This window comes from Tinamus guttatus, unplaced genomic scaffold, assembly GCF_059628265.1.
Source record: "Tinamus guttatus ecotype Peru unplaced genomic scaffold, ASM5962826v1 Tinamus_guttatus_pri_ptg000052l, whole genome shotgun sequence".
In the NCBI taxonomy this organism is placed as follows: Eukaryota; Metazoa; Chordata; class Aves; order Tinamiformes; family Tinamidae; genus Tinamus; species Tinamus guttatus.
Genome location: NW_028288586.1, coordinates 3,476,691 through 3,499,000, shown reverse-complemented (window position 1 = coordinate 3,499,000; position 22,310 = coordinate 3,476,691). Strand labels below are relative to the sequence as shown.

Genomic DNA, 22,310 nt, shown 5'->3' with positions numbered 1-22,310 from the left:
TATTTCTTGGACACGTGTTTTCCTCCGCAAGGAAACCTCTTCAGTCTATTCTCCCTCTCTCCAAAATATCATGTCACAGAATACCTTTTACAACCTTCCATACACCTTCATCAGATGATGCCTGATCACTCTGTCAGCTGGCCAAGAACCTGCATCAACATCAGTCAGAATTTTGATCAAAAACATTTGAATGTAAATAAGGATCATCAAAAATTGCCCATTCTTTGCTAGCTCTTTGTCCAAAGTTAAAGCAGAAAGATAAGAGAAGCCCCTGCAAGAACCCACAGTAAAAATAGAGCCTTCAGCCTGACACAGATACAAGTACAGACTTCATATTCTCCAAGAGAATTTCAAAATTATACATAGGCATATTCCCTAAATCACCACAGTAATTATTGTGACCTGAAACAATTACCTTAATTTTAATGTATTTTCAGTTATGAACACCGGTTAACTACAGCATTTTCAGGAGAGGAACTGGGACAAAACTTCACCATATTTTTGGTGCAATGCAGATAGCTCTACTAGAGTTCCAGGAAGAAAGTCTCTGGGAGCATGTGTCAGGATTGAAATCCTACTTCATTCTTGGTCTCATAAAACTCCAGTTAAATTTGGTTCATTGGATTTTAATAACAAAACAAAGTTTTTTGACAATATTTTTTAAGATTAAAGTTAGAGAAAAACTCATAAGACGAGCAAAAGAACAGAGAAGTAAAAACTGTCTCTTACAAAACGCACATAAAATGCAAATAAAAGGAGTAATTGTTGGAAAACAAGTGCCTTCAAGCTACTGTTACCAGTTCTGATGAAATTATTACTAAATGGTGTGGGGGGGGGGGCGTGCAGGTAGGCTGTGGTGAGGCAGATTTTACTTCCTGAGAAATGTGTTGGGGAAGATGCCAGAGCTGCTTAAGGTTCTGCCAGATACAAGATTATCAGCAACCATCCTCAGCTGGTGAGAGCTAAGAAATGAGATGCACATAATCTCTCTTAGTCCCACCAGATGGAAACTCATGGTTTTTACTTGAATTGAAAACAAGCAAGAAAGCAAGCAGTTTTTATTGGTTGTGCAAAAACATGAAATTGAGAAACTACTTGCCTAAACTCAAGGTCCTTTTGGCACAGATGGACATGATACCAAAACCAAGTTCTGAGGATGTGAAACATGTTAGTGATAAACCCGCAAACATCAGAGTGATGTTTTCATATTTTGGAATGAAAAATGTCTATTAGTTTCAGTCAGCTTTCACTTAGCTGAAATTTTTATATTTATACACTTTTATTCCTCCACTACAATCAATGCCATCAAGCCTTTTAGCAGAACCAAATGTTACTAGTAAATTTTGCGGTGAGAGATTTATACTAATCTTCCACAAGTAGTGGAGGGTTGGACTGAAACAGAAAGCTTATAACATTTATACTGCTACCAAGCAATAATACCCGTCTGCTTTGATTTTTATCGTGGCAGAGCATCTCTGACTCTTGCACGGCTCTGCGTATTCATTTTTACACAGTTTGTCAAAGACCATAAATTTCCACAGTGATCCAGCCACTACCTCATCTCTAGCACAGCCGACTGCTCCAAGGTCTGCAGGATTTATCTATGCTCTCAACTCAGCTGCAGAATGTATGGCTTGCAGAGCAAAGGCTTTCACACTCCCATGAAATAACTGCAATATCTCTGCATCCCACACTGGCAGTTATAAGAAAAGGTTGATTTTATAATGATGACTAATACAGATTGCCACATATGTTGGAGGGGGCATTAGACCTAGCTATAAACAAAAATTCTTATAATGAACGTATCTTGTGATCTTCCTGATTTTTTGTGCCATTATACAGTGGCACCACATGCCAATGAAAAGTAGTATTTATGAGCTGTTGATTTTCCCTGGTGTTTGCTCTATACCTATCATTCTATCACCAATAGCTTTCAAGATACACTCAAGACAACACCATAAATCAAATACAACAGCTAACCATAAATTTGACCGTGACATCTGACACTATTCTAAGAAATGATTTAGATGTGTCCAAGTTTAAGCATTGTTCATTGACAGGACTTTTAAGTGCACAGACTTTAATGGAACTAGTCACTCCTTGATTTAGGCATTTATGAAATTATTTTGTTGGGCAGAGGAAATATGGTTAATACCTTGCAGCACCAAGTTCTTTGAAATAATCTCCTCAGCAAGAGGGGCCAGCTGAACAATTTTGACTCCAGAAAAGAGCCCAAGTCATATCTGAGGCATGTTATTATTATTATTATTATCACTGTACTTGCTATATGGGAAAATAAAAGACTAGTCTTCTTTGGAAACAAAAATTCAGTCACAACATTTTTATAATCTGTGATTGAAAAATGTTGTTGTTTTCTGATGGTTTCAACTCAAATGTCTGTCTTAAAGAATCCAGAAACTAGGCAATAAGACAATACATGAGACACCAGGCATAAAACCTCTTTGTGTTAAAGGCAGAGAAAGGGTTAGGAAGAGATTAATAGCAGCCTGCACAACCATAGAAGATACAATTACAAATAAACACACAACCAATTCTTTTTTCTTCTAAATTCATGTAAGAAGAAAACTGCTTACAATGGACGAAATCCACAATCTTTTTCAACAAAAGGCAACTGAGAAAGTTCAAAAACAACAGCATTTTCTAAGGCTGTACTGTTCTCTACAACAAACTTGGATGACCAGCAGTGGTCCGTGTACTCCCAAAACGTTCAGGAGCTGACACCTTGTTTCTGAGACCCTTGTTTTAGTGACAGCCACAGGGCACTATTTCTCATACAATGTCACCATACCGGGCTTTTATTTATTTGCTCACATGGCTGCAAGGATAGCATAACCTTGCTCATTGTGGTACCTCTTATTTACATTAACAATCGTAACATAAGAAGGTATCAAATTCTCACTGTAAGCAGGAACCTTAGGAGTAGGTTGGTTAGAAGAGTAATTAGAATTTACTGGCAGTGAAAACCTGCATGGCAAGAGGCACCTACCTGTTTATGACAAGGGGGCTAAACGCAACTAGTTACCATGGCCTCCTACTCTAAAGTTTGACAAAAAGCCCCCAGTAATTTAGGCTTCAGCCCAAATTGCTTGGGCAGTTCCACATTTGGTTGACCCTGAGTGTGGGTAATTGATTCCTCTCTCAAACAGATGAACTTTCTATGCCTTCACCGACAAATGTTACTGATAACATCTTATTTTGGGAGAAGAATTGAAAGCCTGACAGTCAAGCTAACTTTTACCTTGGCAGTTTTAGATACAGTAGCCTCCAAGCTTGAAAAATGTCATTGCAGAATGCTCCAGGAGAAGAGTTAATATCTCTTTTCCTCACAACACTTTGCACAGTATTCTCATCATTTATCTTTAAAAAAATCACAAATTGATTCCATGGGAAAAGTTTGCTTCTTGCTAAATCAGCCCATTTTGTCTGGCCTTATGTATTTTATATATTGTAAAATATATTCAACTATTTCAGTCATTTATGGAAATTGTCGATTTTGTACTGCATATAATAATCACAATCTTGCAATTTTTATTAAATGACTTTTTTTCCCCCCAATGGATATTTGTAAATCAATTAGAAAATATAGTTCTTTCTGTTCACTATCTACTTTAATGAAGTTGGATATTTGGGCTTTGGACAGCAATACTCCTTAGCCATTTTTCAAATGAGCAAAAGGTCCAGATTGCAACAGAAGATTGCACCATTTCTTAATAAAAAATAAAATACTGAGTAAATTGAAGAGTTTCAACAAACTCTCAGATAACCTTGGAAAACATACTCATATGTGCTTTCGTAATGTACTATATTTCATGGCTTTTTTGAGATATTAATTTCCTTTTAGCTGTTGTGCATTGGGAAGTCTGGAATTCGTGCTATGACAAACAGAAAAGATTCCACATATTGCACAGTGCTTCTTCCACTATATTGTACAAATGAGACAAGTGGAAAGAGAAAGAAATGAATGCAAAGCTAATTCTTCTGACAGCATTCCTACATACACAATTTAACTGTTGCATTATATGTAAAGTAGAAAAAAAGGTGCAAGATAAAGCTACCAGTTGTTAATATTCAGACATCCTATTTTCAGTTTTACAATAATTTTAAAAATCTAATAGTGCCTGAAATACAATTTGACATGTGTTTGCCTGCTTGGACTGAATTTTAGGTAGACTTCATTTGAGAAGCTACTAAAATTTAGCCATGGTTATAAATCTTTGAAATTTTGACTCACAAAAACATGGTAAAAATTGTGCAAACTTTGTTAGATTCCTTTTGTTCTTAGGAGCCAAAGGATGAACAAGATTTTCTCAGCAGCAGGCTGCACACAGGTATCCTGCACTGAGAGTAAGGAGCCGATTCCAGCAGCGCGATGGAGAGCACTGCTCTAGGGACAAGGGTTGGACCGGCTGAAGCAGCAGCTTGGGAATCTCAAGTCAGAATACGCAGCAAAACAATCTAGATTAGACACTGTCGAACAGAAACGGAAAAATCAAAAACCCTTCAAGAAAGCCAAGCATTTGCTGGTCCCTTTATTTTTCATTGCTTCAGGACCATGTGTGTTTTATAGAGGTTTTGTTTTCCCACATAACTAACACTGGGTAGTCTTAGAGCTTTGCTTTGGAAGAACCAAACTATAAATATGGTTTAGTACTCAGTAACAAGGCAGTAAATGCAACATCAGAGTACTTTTTCCCAAGCATTTGAACTAGTATAGACTGAATACATGGTATCTTTCAACTGCTAGCAGCTGAAGAGCTCTATGACCAAGCCTGGGGAACACAAATCTATTATTTTAGCTATGCCATACAGTAATTTTCAGAGTCTTGCCAGAATAGTCTGATAGAAACAACAGTATGTTATACAGTTCCCTCAAAAATCTTATTAATGTTGTTTCTTCATGCTTAATGCAAGAGCATCCAAAGTACTTCCCTCCACTATCTATACAGTTTAAGCTTCAAGGCATGTATTTTTACTGAATGCAAAAGCCATTTAACTTTTACAAAATAGTAACATATGACAAATATTCAGTTTGGAAGACCACTGTAGACAAAACAGCACAATAATTTACTCCTCTGAAATCTATAACAACATAAGAGATTCAAAAACCTACTTCCTGAAAAGTTTTTGCTAGGTGTTCTTATTTTTTCTTTTTCTTTCAATACACATCTTTCAGACTAATAAGGTTTAGTTCTCCAGTACTCTAAAAAGAGATTTATTTTACACAGCCTTGCATTGGGTGGCACCCAGCAGTCACAATTATGTTCCATCTCCAAGCCTGATTTTAGAAAGTATGAAAGCAATTTGGAAAATATTAATATTAATTCAGCTACATTTTCAGAAGACAACAAAGAACGAACCATAAGAGTGAAAGTTCTGTTTGTTTTATTGAAGAAGACTGACAGGAGAATGGAAAATGATTAAAATACTTAATGAGTTATGTCTTTCATGGAGATGTAGGGAGTAAGATTCAGTTATTAGTCAGACTAGCTGTCTGCTTGCAGGACATGTGCTGGACAGTTACCTCTGCCGTTATCCTTCTGGGAACTGGGATGCTACTTACCCACCGAGGGGAAGGGACTTTCAGTGCAAGGCAGAGGGAGCTGAACATCCTCCCTGGCCTGGCTATTTTTCTCAGCTAGTCTGTGAAGGATCTGCTTAAACCAAAAACATCTTTCAACCATAGTAGATATGCTAGCAAATATCTCATATTCAGAATTTGATTTTGTGAATGGATAAATTAGTGGAACATATGGAAAAGGAAGAGACTGAAAATCCTTTGACATTTAAATATTCTCCTTAACACAGAAAAGTTCTTCATTATTAATAGGGACTAACAGCAGCAAGAGAACAATTTTATTCTGTAGAAACCAAACAGGTAAAAGCTGACTTTTATACGGCTTTGAAAAACAGTAATTTATTTATATTAGCTGAAGGACATTATTTTGCTGATAGCATTAAAAAAGCCATACTCAGCCTTTCTTGCGCACTCCAAACTTCCAATGACTTTACCAATGAAAATTACCATCAAGAATTCTTCACTGCAAAATGAGAATGGCCTCAAAATACAAGACAGGCCTCAAAAAGCTATACATTATGAATGCATATTGCAAACTATCACCATTATATTTTTTGTCAAAAATAGCTTTTAAATGAAATTGCTACTCAGGGGGAAGAAAAAAACAGTATATGGTCCACTGCATTAATTTGAATGTGACTGGTAAAATGCCTCAGCGTGTACTAAGCTAATGCAAAATTATACTGCAGAAGGAATAATATGAGATGGGGTTTTTAACCTAAGGTTCATTTCAATTACACTGTAAATAATATTCCTAATAGCCTCTGCTTTCTGAAATTTACTTTGGTGCTGAAGTGATACCTGATGTTGCATGTATTTTAAGACACATAGAGGAAGAAGAGAGGAAAGCAGGTATGTGTGTCCAGAGAAACATACCCTGTGTATCCAGGTGCACGCAGGGGATTCCTCACCCCCTCAGCTCCTTTCCCATCACCGTGACAATAATCTCTATTCTTCAATTAAACCAGTTTAGTTCTGGAGATTAATAATTAGTCATAGTTCAGTTCTGGAGTTAATAATCAGTCATAGGTTTTTGCTCCTTTTTATATAATACTTTTTAATGAGAGCCCCTAGTGGTATTTCAGAAATTTGTGAGCAAATATTGTGCTGGTGATGCATCTCCCTCCAGGCTAGGATCTACAATACTTAGAGCAGTCATACTCAGGGAAATTGTTCTTATTCTTTATTATCCTGCATGACAACAACAAAAATCACTATTAAATATATACAGGTGATCTCCTGGTCATTTAAACTCAACTTCCCATCTTTGTACTTTCTATATTTTAAATAAGTTTTACTACTGTATGTTTATATAGTTGTAAAATACAGGACTGTATAGTTTATAGACCTATATATAGGTGTGTATATATATATATGCCTCTATATACACATACACACCCCTCTATATATAGCTATGTATACATCTATATACAGGTATATATCCATATAATATAGTGTAAGTATTGGCTGAACTGCATTAACTGCATTCAATAGCTTGGAGGCAGTATCTAATGACTTTGGCACATATACACTTACTGAATCCCTCTTTAATACACTTACTGAATTCCTCTTTCCTACTTTAATGCATTTAACACTCTTATTGTACACCACACCTTTAGAATCCAGCACTTTGCCATACAGATTTAATCACTTTGAAGGAGAATCACTTTAGTCAACCCCGGCTTAGACTTTTTCATGAATCCATCCCTTCCAGAGACAATTATAACTCATAAACTTTTGAATTGACTTTTATTATTTAAATAGTCTACTACTTTTAGGAGGGTAAGAAAACAAAAATAAGCATTCAAATTAAGTTTACGATACTTGCAGAAATAATCTTCTATCCTACTCTTTGAGAAACACTTGATTGGTTCCAAACGTCTGAAGATCTCACAGACTTTAAACGGAAGATAGTGCCTAAGCGTCTAGAGCTTCAACGCTTGTTTTTCATCCACAATATAAGCTACCTCCTTGCTCTCCATCAGGAACTGCCAGATACAGAGCTTTTCTGGAAGCCCTATTTAAAGAGTGGGCTTGGTACTTTTGACTGCTTTTTACTACTACATTATATAACTCTTAAGTAACGTGATCTAATCATGAAAATTGCCAAGTACGCATGAAGACTAGAGGATTAATTTATATTGAAGGAGACTTGAAATGAATGTCTTTCATTCCTGCTAATGCTATTTTGGGGTACCTTTCTACGTACCCTTCTTAGAGATTGTCGAATGAAAAGAACTATTTAAAGGCAAAACATTTTTTAATTATTAAAGCAGATAATCAGGAAAAAAAAGTAATTGAAATTTTGCCATATTCTTCCACTTCACATCGCCCTCCATAGATTTCTGAATTTCAGTTCTGTGAGACGTTTGCTGTTTAAGTTTTAATCTCCATAATTGCTACAGCAAAATAATCTAACCACCAACCCACTTTTCCTTCTTCCTTTTCATAATGAATCAGAAAAACTAATCGCAAAATCCTCGTGGTAATTCTTTATGAACTAAGGTTGCATTAGAGAGAAATATTTTGTAAGACCACACTGAAAAGAAAACAATAGAAAACATGAATGATAATTATATTTTTAAACACCAAGTAGCGACAATACTCAGTTTATGATTCAGTTTTTAGAAATAGGTTCTCCTAAAGTTTTTAATCAGGAGTAATGCTGTAATTTATGAATTCTATTATAGCAGGATTAAAAAATAAAGCCATTTTTACATATATTTTTTCTTCAGAAGTGTGCAACCATAATTATACAGTAGGACAGGACAATAACACTCACTGCAAATCACTTAGCATTATTTAGCACTGCTTTGTACCTGCAGAATAAGACTTTGTTTTTATTGAAATAAAAATGAGTGTATTCAAAACCCAAAGCTCTAAAAAGTATGCAGTACTTTAATGAAGTTTTCTTACAACTTCTTGCCCAGCTCAGTCCACAGCGCTCCTCACCAACCTGCTAAAACCTAGATAAATTAACTACCAGCGCATGCAGTAGACCTGTTCTGATTCATCTCATTGAAGAGATTGGTTGTTTTTATCCCAGCTTAAAAGTTCAAAAACCAACAACAAAAGAAAAATGCTTACCACTGAGAATAAATATAACGTGAATAAATATCAGTGTTTAAACTACATTTGCAGGTAACTGAATTTGGCCCCATATACCTATATCTAGGAATCTGAATCAAGCTAGCCTGATATACAGGAAAGCTTGTCCTAAAATATAGAATGATTCTCATAGTTCCACCTTTCTTAAAATCAGGACACCTTTATTTATATCTCCACACTGCCAACTGCAGGCTCTTTTTTATTCAGAGAGTAGTTTGTTTTTTTCTGTTTTTTTTTTTTTCCCCCCCCCCCAAATATTCAGTGTTATCAAACAGTACTGTAAACCAGCAAGCTATACTACTTTGGGAAAATGTCGACAGCAGAATATCCCAAACAATTTTAAAAAAATTTTTGGTTTGGTTTTCCTCAACAGTTGCTTCCCTTCTGTGCCTCTGTGTTCAAAAACACACACACAAAAACACAAGTACCCAGCTATAGCAGAAGAAGAGAAAAAATGAACACAAGCTTGTCTCAAGCCTAAAAAGTTCTCTAGAAGTGCACTTCAGTCTTACTCTCTTGATCCTTTTCAAGCATCGCTGCCAATTTTTTTCTAACATTGACTGCTAATATGACCATGCCCTAAATGAGACAGACTGCAGTTTGTTCCCTGGTGTTTGTTAGGTGTTTAACTCCCCTAATTAATTAATCCATGATGCTAAGATCTTTTAAGGTGCCTCTGCTGCAATACTGCTGGGCCCAGGTGTGAGCCAAGCGGCAAGCAGAACATCTCCCCAAGCCTTCACCCTGACACATTGTCCCATGACACTCACCACCTCCTTCGCTAGGGAGAAGGAGCCTCCAAGGAGCCCTCTGACCATCTCACTCAGCCATATCATCATTGCATGCTCATTCTCATGTAGAATGCAGTATCTCCTCCCTTGCCCTCCCATCAGCTTTTTCCTATTATGATGTTAAGCAGAGTGAAGAGAAGATGAGGTGCCATTAATGTTGACCTGCTGCTGACTACTCCTTCTCCAGAACAGAGTGCTAGAGCAAGTTTGCTACTGCCCGGCTCCCCAGGGCCACTTCTGAAGAGATTCAAGGAGAAAGTCCTTGGATTGTAAATGTGTAAATGCCCTGGGTAGAAATACTCCTTTTTTTTTTTTTTTTTTTTTAAGTAATAACCAATAGAATGGATGTAATTACAGTCTCTAGTTATATAAATACCATAAATGGCACAATGTAGTAAAATTCATAAAAGAATTTGGTAATAAGAATTTTACTTAAGAGTCCTGAAGATCCATCCATTCAAGTATCCACTCATTCGTGAGATACAAGTTTAGTGTGGCATAGATATAGAGCTGCATAAATGCCTTGAATAACACTACCTTCAGCTATTTCATTTTGCTTTGGAAAAGAAAAAGCAGGAAGCAAAAAATCATCGTAGTATATGGGTACACAATAAAGTATCTATTTATGGGTAGTGCTTTTAGGTTCTCTATTTTTATAAAAAAATACTTCTGTGTTAGTTGCTATATTTGGAATGCTGCTGCCTGGTGCACAATATCCAGCTGAGAAACTAAAGTGATGGACATGAGTAACTTGGGAAGAAATTAGCTGGACTCTTACCCAGGACAATGCATTAGACTTGCTCACTTGGGAAAAGCCAGTAGAAACGTATAGCTTTATGATTTATGTAAGAATCAGGGGCTGAATCCAAATCCCAAAAGCTTATTGTATATTAGTTGATTTGGCTCCATACAGTGTCTTCAGTAACAAGGATGAAAAATTGCCTAGAGGAGGGAAAAATAACTGGAAACAAGATTTTCTTCTTCAGCAATATAAATAGTATTAGTCACTGAAATTAACAAAGAAACACTGAATTGTAATGCATCACTACAGTAATACAACAAAGGAGAGCTTACAGGTGGCGTCATGCTATACATTAGTTTTTAAAATTTTTTAAAACTATTTTACTGGTTTAAATTAAAATGAATTGTGTGGGTTTTTTTGGGAAAATAGTTTCCCATAGAAAATATGCATACTTTAATAACAGAATATTATCATATGCTGGAATTAAATATATGCATATTAAAAATACGCTGTGGTGAAAAGCTTTTTATTTGCAGCCTGTGAAATACTGCAAGTCTCTATATTTTCTTTTATGGCACTATAAACTGTTAAGTTTTTGGAATTATTTGCCCCATACTTAATTACATATATATTGTATCTGCAATATTGTATTTTTTCCCAAAAATATTCACACATATATATGAGTTCAAATATGGATATATTGCTTGTAAAAAACAAAGCCTGTAAATACCTAAAAAGAATATGTAATACAAAGTATTTATAGCCAAAGAAAGTTCACAGAAGTATAACAGAACACATGGACTATCCTACAGGAAAAAAATCTTACTGTATGCTTTAGAACAGATTTTTATTAGGATCTAAGGTGAAGCTATCTGCTTTCACAACAAGAAAATAGTCTTTGTAGCAAAGAATAGCCTTGAATATTGACTGATGCCTGATTTTATTTCTGATGGCATTCAGAGGGCTTTTTTGATTAAATAGTCTCAAAAATTGAGGTTATTTATAACTATCTTTCACCACGATGAGGTTTCAATCATGGGCTCTCCTACTTCTAACAGTGTGGTTAAAAAAAAAAAAAAATCTACTCATGCCTCTCTACTCATATGGTCTCACCACTGCAGCATCTCAAGCAACCTTTAATGTACTTAAATCGCTGGTTCTTGAGAGGATAAATAACGCATTTTTCACCATTTTCTAGAGGATTGCCCCCGGCCACAAAGACGGGAACTGCTAGGAGGTCTTCCAAATGACACCCCAACTTTCTATTTCATCATGATTCTTCTAATTGTCTAATTCAAGTTGCTGATAATTGGTACCCACGTGGTAGAGAAATAGCAGCACCTTATGAATAACTCACAGTACAGAGAGTTGTTGGGAGGGGCTGAATGCAAATTATCCAACGGGGGCAGGATACTAATCACTCCTTTGGGGGAAAACATTGCAGCAGCTGTAGCATCGTAAACAGTACCACTGCTCTCCCATTTGGTGAAAGGTCGAATCACTGCCAAGAGCAGCCGTTCACATCAGGCTGTATCTTCTCTCATTGCCATCTCAGATGGAGGAATTGCGATTACTGCTGCAGAAATGTCAGTTTCCATCAGAAGTGCTGACTTAGCCAATCTAGCTTAGCTCCAATTTCATGATGACACAGAATTTGCTACACCATCTTTTATTTTGAGAAGAAGCAATCTAAAGAATTCACAGTACGAAACATGACAGAAATTAAACTTCTAGTACCTACGTTAAACATAATGGAGCATTTTTCATGTTTAGTCAGGCTGAACCAGTCCTTCTGTTGCGGAGGATGTCCTGAGAGTCACAGCTTGGTAAGCTGTTTCCCATCAGATCACATGACAATATAACTTTTTTTTTCGTTTCTTGACCACAGAATGCTTCATTTACTCCTGTACTTCCTCATCCAGGAGTACGTGCTTTTATGTTATATGACTGACATTTTTTTTTTTTTTGCAGGCTCTTCTTGCCTCACTACTTAGTACCTTGATAATAGAACACTGACAAAATGGGCCACTTTCCTCCCACCTGCTTCTCAACCTCACCTTTTAGCCTCCCTTTAATTTTACCCTCTCCCCCTTCAAACCTGGCAGTTTTATCTGCAAGGGGCTCATCACCTTTGGGAACCTCATAAATCAAGCACTGTACTGCTGCACTTCATCTTGTCCTGATTCATTTCAGCAGACTTCAGTCAATATCCTTCCTGATGCCTGAACCAGGATTTGTTTTATAAGACATCACTTTTTCTTTCTTAAGTGCATAATGGAAGGCTGAAAATAAATTGTACCTAAAATATGGACAGATGCCTATCATAAATATCCAAAGTCTGTTTAGATATAAGTATCTAGAATTAGGCAAACGCACATACAGAATCCATCCATTTACAAGTAAATATAAAACTGAGAATCAATCTGTCCAATGGCTTTCCATTTAATATGGAATTTTTAATATCATTTTTTGTATGTTATACCATCTAAGAACTTGGCAGACTTCCCATAATATAGTAGTCCCCTTGGAATACCATAGCCATTAAAACTTACTTAGTGTTAAAACTTGGTACACAAGATTTTAATTTCGAATTCTTCCTCTCTGTTGAGCAAATGTGCACAAATGCATACACACGTGACTAAATCTAAAGTCATGGTAGTTCTGAAAACTCATAGGCTACAAAATTCAGACGTGCGTATTACATTTCTACAATTTCAACAGTCTGATTCATGGTTCTTCATGCTGTTCAAGTAACATGAAGCAGTTAAACAGCATTTAGTGTCCACAGGAGACTGCAGGGCCATCTTTATGGCAGCTTTTGTATTTTTTTTTTAATCAAAGATAATTACATAAAAACTTTTACTATGAACTAAAATCCATATTATAATGGGATTATATAGCCTAACATCTTTAAATTATGTTATTATTTTCTCATTACATGGAACAGATTCAGCTGCTTTGTAAGTTTTCATGTTTCACATAGATCTGCACCTAGTCCAGGCACAAACCACTGGGAAATCCACTGAGTAGCTCCCATGTTCTCGTTACTATCAAAGGTCAAATAATTCTGTCAGAAAACTGTATCAAAAATGGAACAGATAATTTAAGAAGTCAAGAGATCAAAGGTAACTTAATTATTTCTACATCAATGTAATATCAAGGATTTTTCTCCTAGTCAATCATCCTGTCACTGCACATCTTTAATGTTGCTCCATAATGTCAATTTGGCCACTGATTATTTATGTCTTTGCAAACACCATATTCTACAAATAAAGCCTTTCAGGCCCTTTGGGGCCTTTCAGAGGGAGAGGCCTGAGCTCACCAGGTCTATTGCCAGCTCAACAGCAAATATATCCAGTCTGGATACAGCACTACATTTCCTTTGGCATGTGCTTTCTGGCTGCACTCCCCTTGGGGCTCTAGGCTTTCTTTCTCTCTTAACCCTTACCCTAGCCCTAACCCTCACCCTAACCATAACCTGAGCTCAGGCTAGGGCTACAGTTAATCAGGCCTAGTGCTGGCTCAATGGCAAATACGGTCCTAGCACCAGCCTGAATATAGCGCTACATTTAGTTTGGCTCTGCCTTGTCTTTGCCATTCCCTTTCTAGCTCCTATGGCCACAGAGCTCTAGGGCTTCCCTCACACTTAACCCTACTCCTAGCACCAATAATAACCTCTAGTGACCTGATCTCTTACTATTTTCAAAGGGAAATATTGTCCTAGATCCAAACTCATTATAGTGCTATACATTCTTTTTAAAGCCATGTTTATCCCCACACTCCATGGGGCTCTGGGCTCTTTTCCTTTCTTAACCCATAAGGGGTAAGGGGCATCCAATATAGACTATTCAAAAAGGAAACTGTTTTCAAGATTTCAAATCCAATTCTTCCTTAGCTTTTATGCCTTTTCTTTTTTTGGTATGTGGAGAATATGGCTCATACCTTTTTATTTGCAAAAATTAATGTTAGGAGGCCTAACTACCCTAATCCCTGATGTTGAAGTGATCTTCACTAAGAAAGTTTTCTTGGAAAATTCTGTCAAGAAAAAGAAGTAAGAAATTTAAATGGATGGGGGAAGTATTCTTTAGATCATCGTAGCAAAAGGCACCTGCTCAAGGTAGGATGGAAATATGCTGCAAACCTATGTATACATATGTATAATCTTGAGTCAGAGGGTGAAGTTTTCACAGTTTTGGCAGAGTATTACATAGTTCGTAATTATCATAATACTCAGATATTATAATGTCTAATTCTTCTGGAAACTTTCATGTGAAGATTACCTAAAACATCCTTACCGATGTCTCCCTACTTTATAGCTTTTAAGATTTTAAATAGCTTTCTCCATTTGTCATATATACAATATCTAAAATTTTGAGAGTAATAGGTATGTATGCCCGTAATTCAGCAGGTCTGGATGTTAGATGTGGAGAAACTAGTGCTGTCATTATCATCATCATCACACAGAATTTATTAAGGCCCATGAGGAGTAATTCACAAAAATATCACTACAATACAATAAGGCTTTCCTTAAAACTCGTAAAAAGAAAACGTCTTTAATGTACAGCTTGATAGAATCATAGAATCATTATGGTTGGAAAAGACCTTCAAGATCATCAAGTCCAACCATAAGCCCTTCAGCACTATGCCTGTTAAAGCACATCCCTAAGTGTATCAGTACATGTTTAACTGAAGAATGATTGATATTGTTCCCCATGAGAAGCATGATTTTGCTCCTTCTTGCCCATTAGGTATATGTATATCTTGTATCTATATCATATCTGCATATTATATCATAAGATCAGATAAATCTTATTACACCTTCCATCTCTCCACATCAGGTTCAGGTAGGAAAGCCATTGAAATAAGCAAAACAAAATCACCAGTTTCAAAGTAACTGTGTTAAGATTATTTTTCTGTTACATAAAAAGATTATTTCTTTTTCTCCCAAACAAGGTGTTCCCAAGACTGAAATAGCCTTGCTTTTGAGACATCAAATTCAAAGTAGAACACCCTCAACAACTCTGAGCTAGATGAGACAGCTCATCAGAAGTTCTACAGAGTTTCAGGTAGTCCCACCACAACATCCACAAACAAAATCTTTCAAGGCAAGCTGTCCAGCGGCCAAAGTTTCAGGCAAGGAAGCGAGAGGAAATGTATTGATCAGTCTCAAACCACTTTCAAAGTAATGGAAAGAGAGGGAAAAGAGAGTTGCACTTACTTCTAGTAAAAGTGATATTGATCAAACAGCTGCAACAGCTTCCCAACTCTCTTAGAATCAGATTTCTGCCTTTCCTGACCACTCTTTCCTGCTTAATGAAGAGTGAAGAAAGGAGAAAGTAGAAGAACATAGTTTTAAGATGCACCAGGATGCAAGTTCACTCATATTGCCTGTCCTGCCTAATGCTGGACACAGTAATACAACCAAGCAGATTGCCTAGATTGTTCTACTTTTGCACAGAAGAGGGGTGGAAGTCAAGACTTCTTCACCATAGTCCTTTTGCTATAGTGTATTTGCCATAGTAATTAGTAAGCTGTTTCAGTTGCACAATACAAATAGACTAAGGAGCTGAAGCTCCTTGCCAAGAGCCATGGACAAAGAGTAAAGTTAAACTGAAAGGATGGGAGTGCTCATATTACTTAGTTCATTGTTCTTTTGTGGAGAGTTGAATCACTTCAGTTTTATTCCCACTTCTGCCATTGACTCTTAGTTTTTGGACAATTCAGTCTGCTGGTAGAAATTGCCATAACACGTCGCCACTACCACAATAAAATCAGTCAGGTTGCAACAAGTTACTAGCTAAGAATTTGTTCTTTAGCTGTAATTTTAGTCCCTTACTGGCAAGTGTCAGAAAAAGCTTTCTGTCCTCTTTATCAATGACATTTTCAAAATGAATCATTACAGAGGAAATATTAAGACAAGCATGTTAAGGCTTTAGATACAGATACATTTGCGACACTATCCTTCTGCAGATAGGGCTCATGCCCTGCTTCTGTGGGGTAGATGGGGAAGAGTCATTGCTCACTTTGGTTTCAGAAGCAACACTGGCTGTTCAACATAATTCTCCTTGCAACTCAGACCACTAGCTGTGAATATATTGCAAAACATTCTTTAATCACTTGGGCAGAATGCTTGTGTAATTATATTGGTAGTGCCCAAACATGAAGGAGTTAAAATAACATGGATCATTCCTAAGGTAATTAAAAATCCCCAAAGAAACCAGAGGTATTCATACCAGAGAAGTTTTACATATTTCCACTGTACTTTATAGTGTTTAATCTGTTTACATTTAGATATTGTTTTTTGTTTTTTTTTCTTGTTGCAAAGTAGCTTACAGTGAAATTGCTACATTATTAGATGTTGAAATACCAGGGTGCTAATGAACGTATTAACACAAAGAAGTTATATTTCAGGGGATATATCACCTTGAACCTATTGTTTGTATTAAAATTGGAATGGGGTTTTTTGAAGGATGGTCCAACGTATTTCATATTACATACAACATTTCTCACAAACTTAATTACAGTATATACTTAAGCACAGTATAAGAAATTAAAATTGGAGGTGTAACTGTATATCTTTCAGAAAGGCCAATATTTCATTTTATCTTTTTTTTCCACAATTATCTGTTACTCTGTATTATGAAGCTGGAGTTGACACATATTTAGTAAGAGGCATTTTAAAATACTGCATATCCAGGGCACTGTCATAAGTGAAAAAATTACTCAGTTCTTTAGAACTCAAAATGTAATTTCACAATTCCGGAACAAATGCGCGTTATATATTCTCACCACATATGGTTTTAAGGACCATTTATCTCACTAGTTCAGCAACTTTTACTAAAGTGCTGTGTTCAAGATTTCACATTTTATCTGCACATTGAACAGGTTTATCAGGTGATGATGAAAATCTACATCCATCAGTGATCCAAGCCTATTGCAAAAAGTTAATGTTTCAGAAAACTCAAGTGCTTTCTGTGGCTCGGGGATTGGATTTGGGCTGCGAGCAGGTTGCAGCAGCAGGCACTGGCTCCACGTAGCAGCGCCCCGACAAAAGCCAGGCATTGCTGAGTTTTAGTGCTTCACTGAGCGAACAGCATTTGTTTACTACAACATTACACAGGGGGAAATTTAGGAAGATGACTGCTTAAGATCTTGTTTATAACCAAAATAGCCTATTCTATACAATGTGGAAAAAAATCAATTTGTATAGACAAAAAAACCCTATTAATATTAATGTGAAGCCCTCTGAGATAGATGAAATGATACGACCCATCTAGCAGACAGCAGACATGAGTCTGAGCAAGCAAATAGGAATTTTAAAACATATATTCATTATATATATTTAAAATATCCACATTTAATGACGACATATATGTCCTTTTTTTTCCCTTTTGAGATGTCAAGCAGGCTAATTCAAAAAAAAGTAGCTGTATTACTTAGCCTGTAGCAATAGTGCTTTGCATTTATCCATGAAAATGTTGTTTAAAACACAGATACTGATACAGAACAAATCTCTAACTGCAACATAAATAAGAAGAGCAAAGTGTGTTATAGCTGTGGACTGCACTAAGATACACTTATATATTAAGTCTTTCAGCAGAAGGCAGCTTCCACAGGCAACTGCCAGATCAGCCTACACTGACTGCTTTCATTCTTTCTAATAAATATCCACTCACAGACACTTGGCAATGCTCTTTAAAATACAAGTGTTAGGCTAGAATCTACTTCTGTTTTACAGTAACAAAGTAAAAGCAGCAGGACCAAACCATGATCTTTAGTCTGAACATTATTTTCACTTTTTAAGCATTGCATTTCACAGCTTTTATACCTGATGCTAGCTAAGGCTCTCTTAGTACATCAGCTACCACACCTACAAACAGCACAAACTGCGAGTGACCACTTTACCTTCTGAAAAATCAATCAGTCCCAGCAAATGAAGCAGCTTCAGAGATGCAAATATAATCACAACAATACCCACTGTTTGCAGTCCCTCTGACTCCCACTCTAGAGTCAACATCCTTCCAGCCAGCAAATCATTCCAGGCTTCGCCCCAGCTTGCGAGCAGAGGGGAATTGGAGGGTTTCACCAATATTGTGCTCTGAAGAAAGTTGCAGTGGTGCAAAGCAGCACAGCACTGAGCTGTGGTAATTCGCTATCCACACCAGCTGAGGCAAAACATCAGGAAAAGCCCTGCATCTCATGCTTCTCTAAGCATTTCATTTCAGCAGTACTGGGTCCTCTTAGATGGCCGTGGGGGACCACTAACCCCTGGGCATGACATTGTATCCGGCAAGCAGCGTGGCTTTTCAGAGCAGCTGGAAAAACATCTGCTTCAGAGCGGGAGCCTTGGCTGTGGCAGAGCAAAGAAAGGCTCCCTGGAAACTTGCACTAGTGAGCACGCTGCTGCCAGCGCTGCGCTCGCCGGCGCTCCCAGAGCCAGCCCCAGCACTCCGCTCCCGCAGCCCTTCCCGGCTCGCCTGAGCACAATTTTTGATAAGTTTGGCAAATGGCAGTTTACGAAAGACATCTGTTTTCACATATGCCAAATGCTGCATGGCAGAAAGCTACTGCCCTCCGTATTAGACAAAACAACATTTGGAGAAACACTGTCTCTTCCTTTTCTTACAGCATCACCAGAATCTAATTAGACTCAAGCAGAAATAAGAAGGAAATTACAGAAATACAGAGCAGCAGGGTCTGTGCCTGCAGCTAGCAGCACAGCGTCACCAGCGAGAGCCCCTGTGCCCGGGGGGACGCGCTAGCCATGGGCAAGTGAGAACCTCTGCCCAGCGAGCCCGGGAGCCGGAGCCCCCAGCTCGCACTCATGGGCATCTGCAACAACAACCAGGCAGATCTTGCCCAGACTGTGCAGCAGGGAAGGATAAGAAAGGCTTGTGATGCCAGCTGATTTATTGGAGAGCCTGTGTAAAATTAACTGTCCTCAGTTTACTGATGTGAACAGCAAGAGCATATCCTAGAAGAGGCTTTAAAACATATTTAGACAGCACCTGTGTTACTATCAGCTTGGGTCTAGAGGCTTATTCTTGTGCCTATGCTAATCATCCTAAACCCCGTCCACTGGAATAACCACTAGAATAAAAGGAAGTCTCATAAAAAATAATTCTAGACACACTAGATAGTAAAGAAAAATGTAAGACCCAACACTAAAAATAAGCTCATAAACGAGGTCTAGTATTTACAACTGACATTAGGTTGCTTAACTCCTTTCATTAGGAACACTTTTACTAACTTTCCAAGAAGCACAGAAACTTTTATTTTTTGTCTGAAGGCCATTAAAATTAAGATCAGGATAATAACAATCAACTGTTTAGGACTACAAGGAAAAAGAGAAAAAATGCATATATTTCAGTTAATACTAGGTTTTATTTAGGTACTATGTAAGCACCAATATTCTCAGATTTTATTCCCCCAGGTATTCAACACTAGAGTGCCCTGAGTTCTGTTATTTATATGTGCTCTCAAACTGAATGTCAGTTCTTTTACCTATTAACCAAAAGGACTAAAAGTTGTCTAGGAGAAATACACAGTAAGAATAAATCAAATAATATTCACTTCCAAGTACCTTTATATTGTAAAATAATTATTCAAAATATGTATATGTTAAGATGTAAAGTAATACTTTGTTCCCTTCTTTCTATTTCTGGTTATTCCACATTCACACTTCCCTTTTAAGACTCTGACATGTTTGTCTTAAATCACTCTCGTCTCTGACTTCTATTTTCTCCTTAGGATTATTCGTCTTTATTTGTCTCTTCCATCTTTCGAAAGATGAACGATGGCCAAATGCTCTTGGGAGCAGAGGTCATCTTACTTCATCCCCGAATGTAGAATGCAGAAATATGCATTATATATGCAATATACCCATATGCAGAAAGCCACTCGGCGTGCATTTACACAAGTGGAAGCAGTTCAATTAAATATAAATCCATGCCTCAAAACATTTGAAAATAAAATCAGTCTTGAGGAAGATTTTAAGATTCACTTATATAAAGAGTGCATTCTTGCATTCTTTCCACTTCCTATATTCATAGTCTAGTATAATTTCTATGGCTTATTCCAAATTTGAGCAGTGACATGCTCAAATTTCCATGGCATGGCCTTGTGGGGCCTGTATTGGCACTATATGTGAATTTAAAAAGCTGTTCAAAGAGCGGAGAGTTTTCATCAATGCCATCCCCAAGATTCTCAGAAAAACATCTTTTTTACCTTTTACTACAGCCTACCACCGTAATTAACACAGCAAAATTAGGAACCTTGTTTTTTCTTTTAATAGCTTTAAAATTATGAATAACAATTCTTATTTGAGTGCTCACAAAGCATTAAGATTGTAAATGTGTTATTTATGACAAGTCTTATCCTAGTGCTGAAAAGGAGTTTACGTTGTAATTTATAGTCTTCCCTTTTCAATTTCTTGCAGAATTTGTACAAAAGAATGGAAAAATAGGAAGGCGTAATTGATTGAATACATTTAAGTATTTTATGTATATTAAGTATTTTCCAGTATATTTTGATATCTGCATGTAAGACACTTTCCTCAGACATAAATCTCTTCACACTTGTAATCATTTTGCATTCACTGTTGTCTTTTTTAAAGTGAGGCTGCCCAAAACTGAACATAGTTTTCAAAGTGAGGCTGTATTACTCATTAACTATCTTGAATGATGTTTTCCTAAACGATGAAATCTGCCCAGTGTTATAACTAATTTAAGAAAAAAAAAATCACTATTAATTGGCTAGCAGTAATAGTTCATCGGAACCCATTTGATTTTTTTCCCCAAACGTAGCTGAAAAGGGAAACTGCTGATGAGTTAGAAATAGAAACAAAATTTGGAGGTATTAATTAGCTGCCCTTCTTTCTGCGCTGCCTTTTCCAGAGGGAAATGTCAGTCATCCAGAAGTAGCTGTCAGATAAACACAGACAAGGCACCTGTGAACAGGTCAGGTCAGCTCAACTCATAAGCTCCCGTTTATGGTTGATACCACACCTGAGTTTATTAGGGAAAGTTCTGTGGCTCTTAACGAGCTTAATCCTCGTATTAGTCAGCCAGCAAGAAATCTCTTCACAGGCAATAATCTACAGTTTTCTACACATAAAAGTTTATATTTCAGATCCACTGAAGAAAACTTTGCCCAGTAGAAAACATTTGGGGAACCTGGAGAACTAATTAACTTAATTCATGCAAATCCTTTCAAGAACTATTCTGAAAGCAACACCTCCTGTGTGGTCTGTTGCAGCTAATCACAGACTATCTTGTAATCTTCAGAAAGTGCTTAGAAAAATAAGAGGCTAATATATGGGATCACTTTGTTCATCTCAACAGTGTTGCAGCCACTAAAGAGCACAATAATTGCACTACTGAGTAACTTTTCCTACAAAATGGTGGGAAAACTTTCTCTACACACTAATTAGTTATTCTACCTGATTACCTAAGATAAGATTTGCCAGACTCAATATATCATCTTTAATATTTATACTACATACCCCAGATCTTTGATGACTGTAAGTGGATGTAGGCTGAGAAAGAAAAATGGACATCAGCACAGGCAAAATAAGATTTTACTGGTTTATAGACAAGAGAGAAAACAAGATATCCATGTTTTTTAAGGCTTGGCCTCATACTCTGAAATAAATTACACTGAAACATTATTGTAGCTATAACTGTGTAAAGTTGATTTCCTTGTTCTACTATTCTGGTTCTAGGCTGTGGTATGGGACTTTACTACTTTTCCTTAGTTCTCACCTTCTGACTCTCACTTGCTCCCAGAAGCTGGCTTTGATCTAAATCAAAGGGCCACTGCCATTACTGCTCTGAAAACAAGAGCTGAAAAGAATCCCACAAAAAAAAAACATAATCACAACACTCCAGTGGCATAACAACTACAGGTGGTTTCAATTTTTTTCTCCTATAAAATTAATTGGTGTAGCACATTATACGATTATGCTTAAAATAGCAAGTGAGTTGTAAGTTTAACTGTGCAGACACAGGAGTAAAAGAAACATTTTCATTTTCAAAGCTTTAGAAAAGGATTAGAGAGAGGCTATATCTTTCCT

At 36.9% G+C, this 22,310-nt stretch overlaps 1 protein-coding gene across 6 annotated transcripts in view; it reads right to left on the bottom strand.

Moving 5' to 3' along the window:
- KCNIP4 (potassium voltage-gated channel interacting protein 4) overlaps positions 1 to 22,310 on the bottom strand; it is a 374,869-nt gene that overhangs the window by 74,801 nt on the left and 277,758 nt on the right. For 2 of the 6 annotated variants that reach the window (XM_088539952.1, XM_088539955.1), the window contains exon 1: positions 18,143 to 18,549. The exons of the other annotated variants lie outside the window; for them this stretch is intronic. In XM_088539952.1, the coding sequence (XP_088396078.1) occupies positions 18,143 to 18,254 (112 nt within the window). In that variant the 5' untranslated portion in view covers positions 18,255 to 18,549. Of the gene's footprint in view, positions 1 to 18,142; positions 18,550 to 22,310 lie in introns of those variants that run through there. 6 annotated transcript variants of the gene reach the window in all.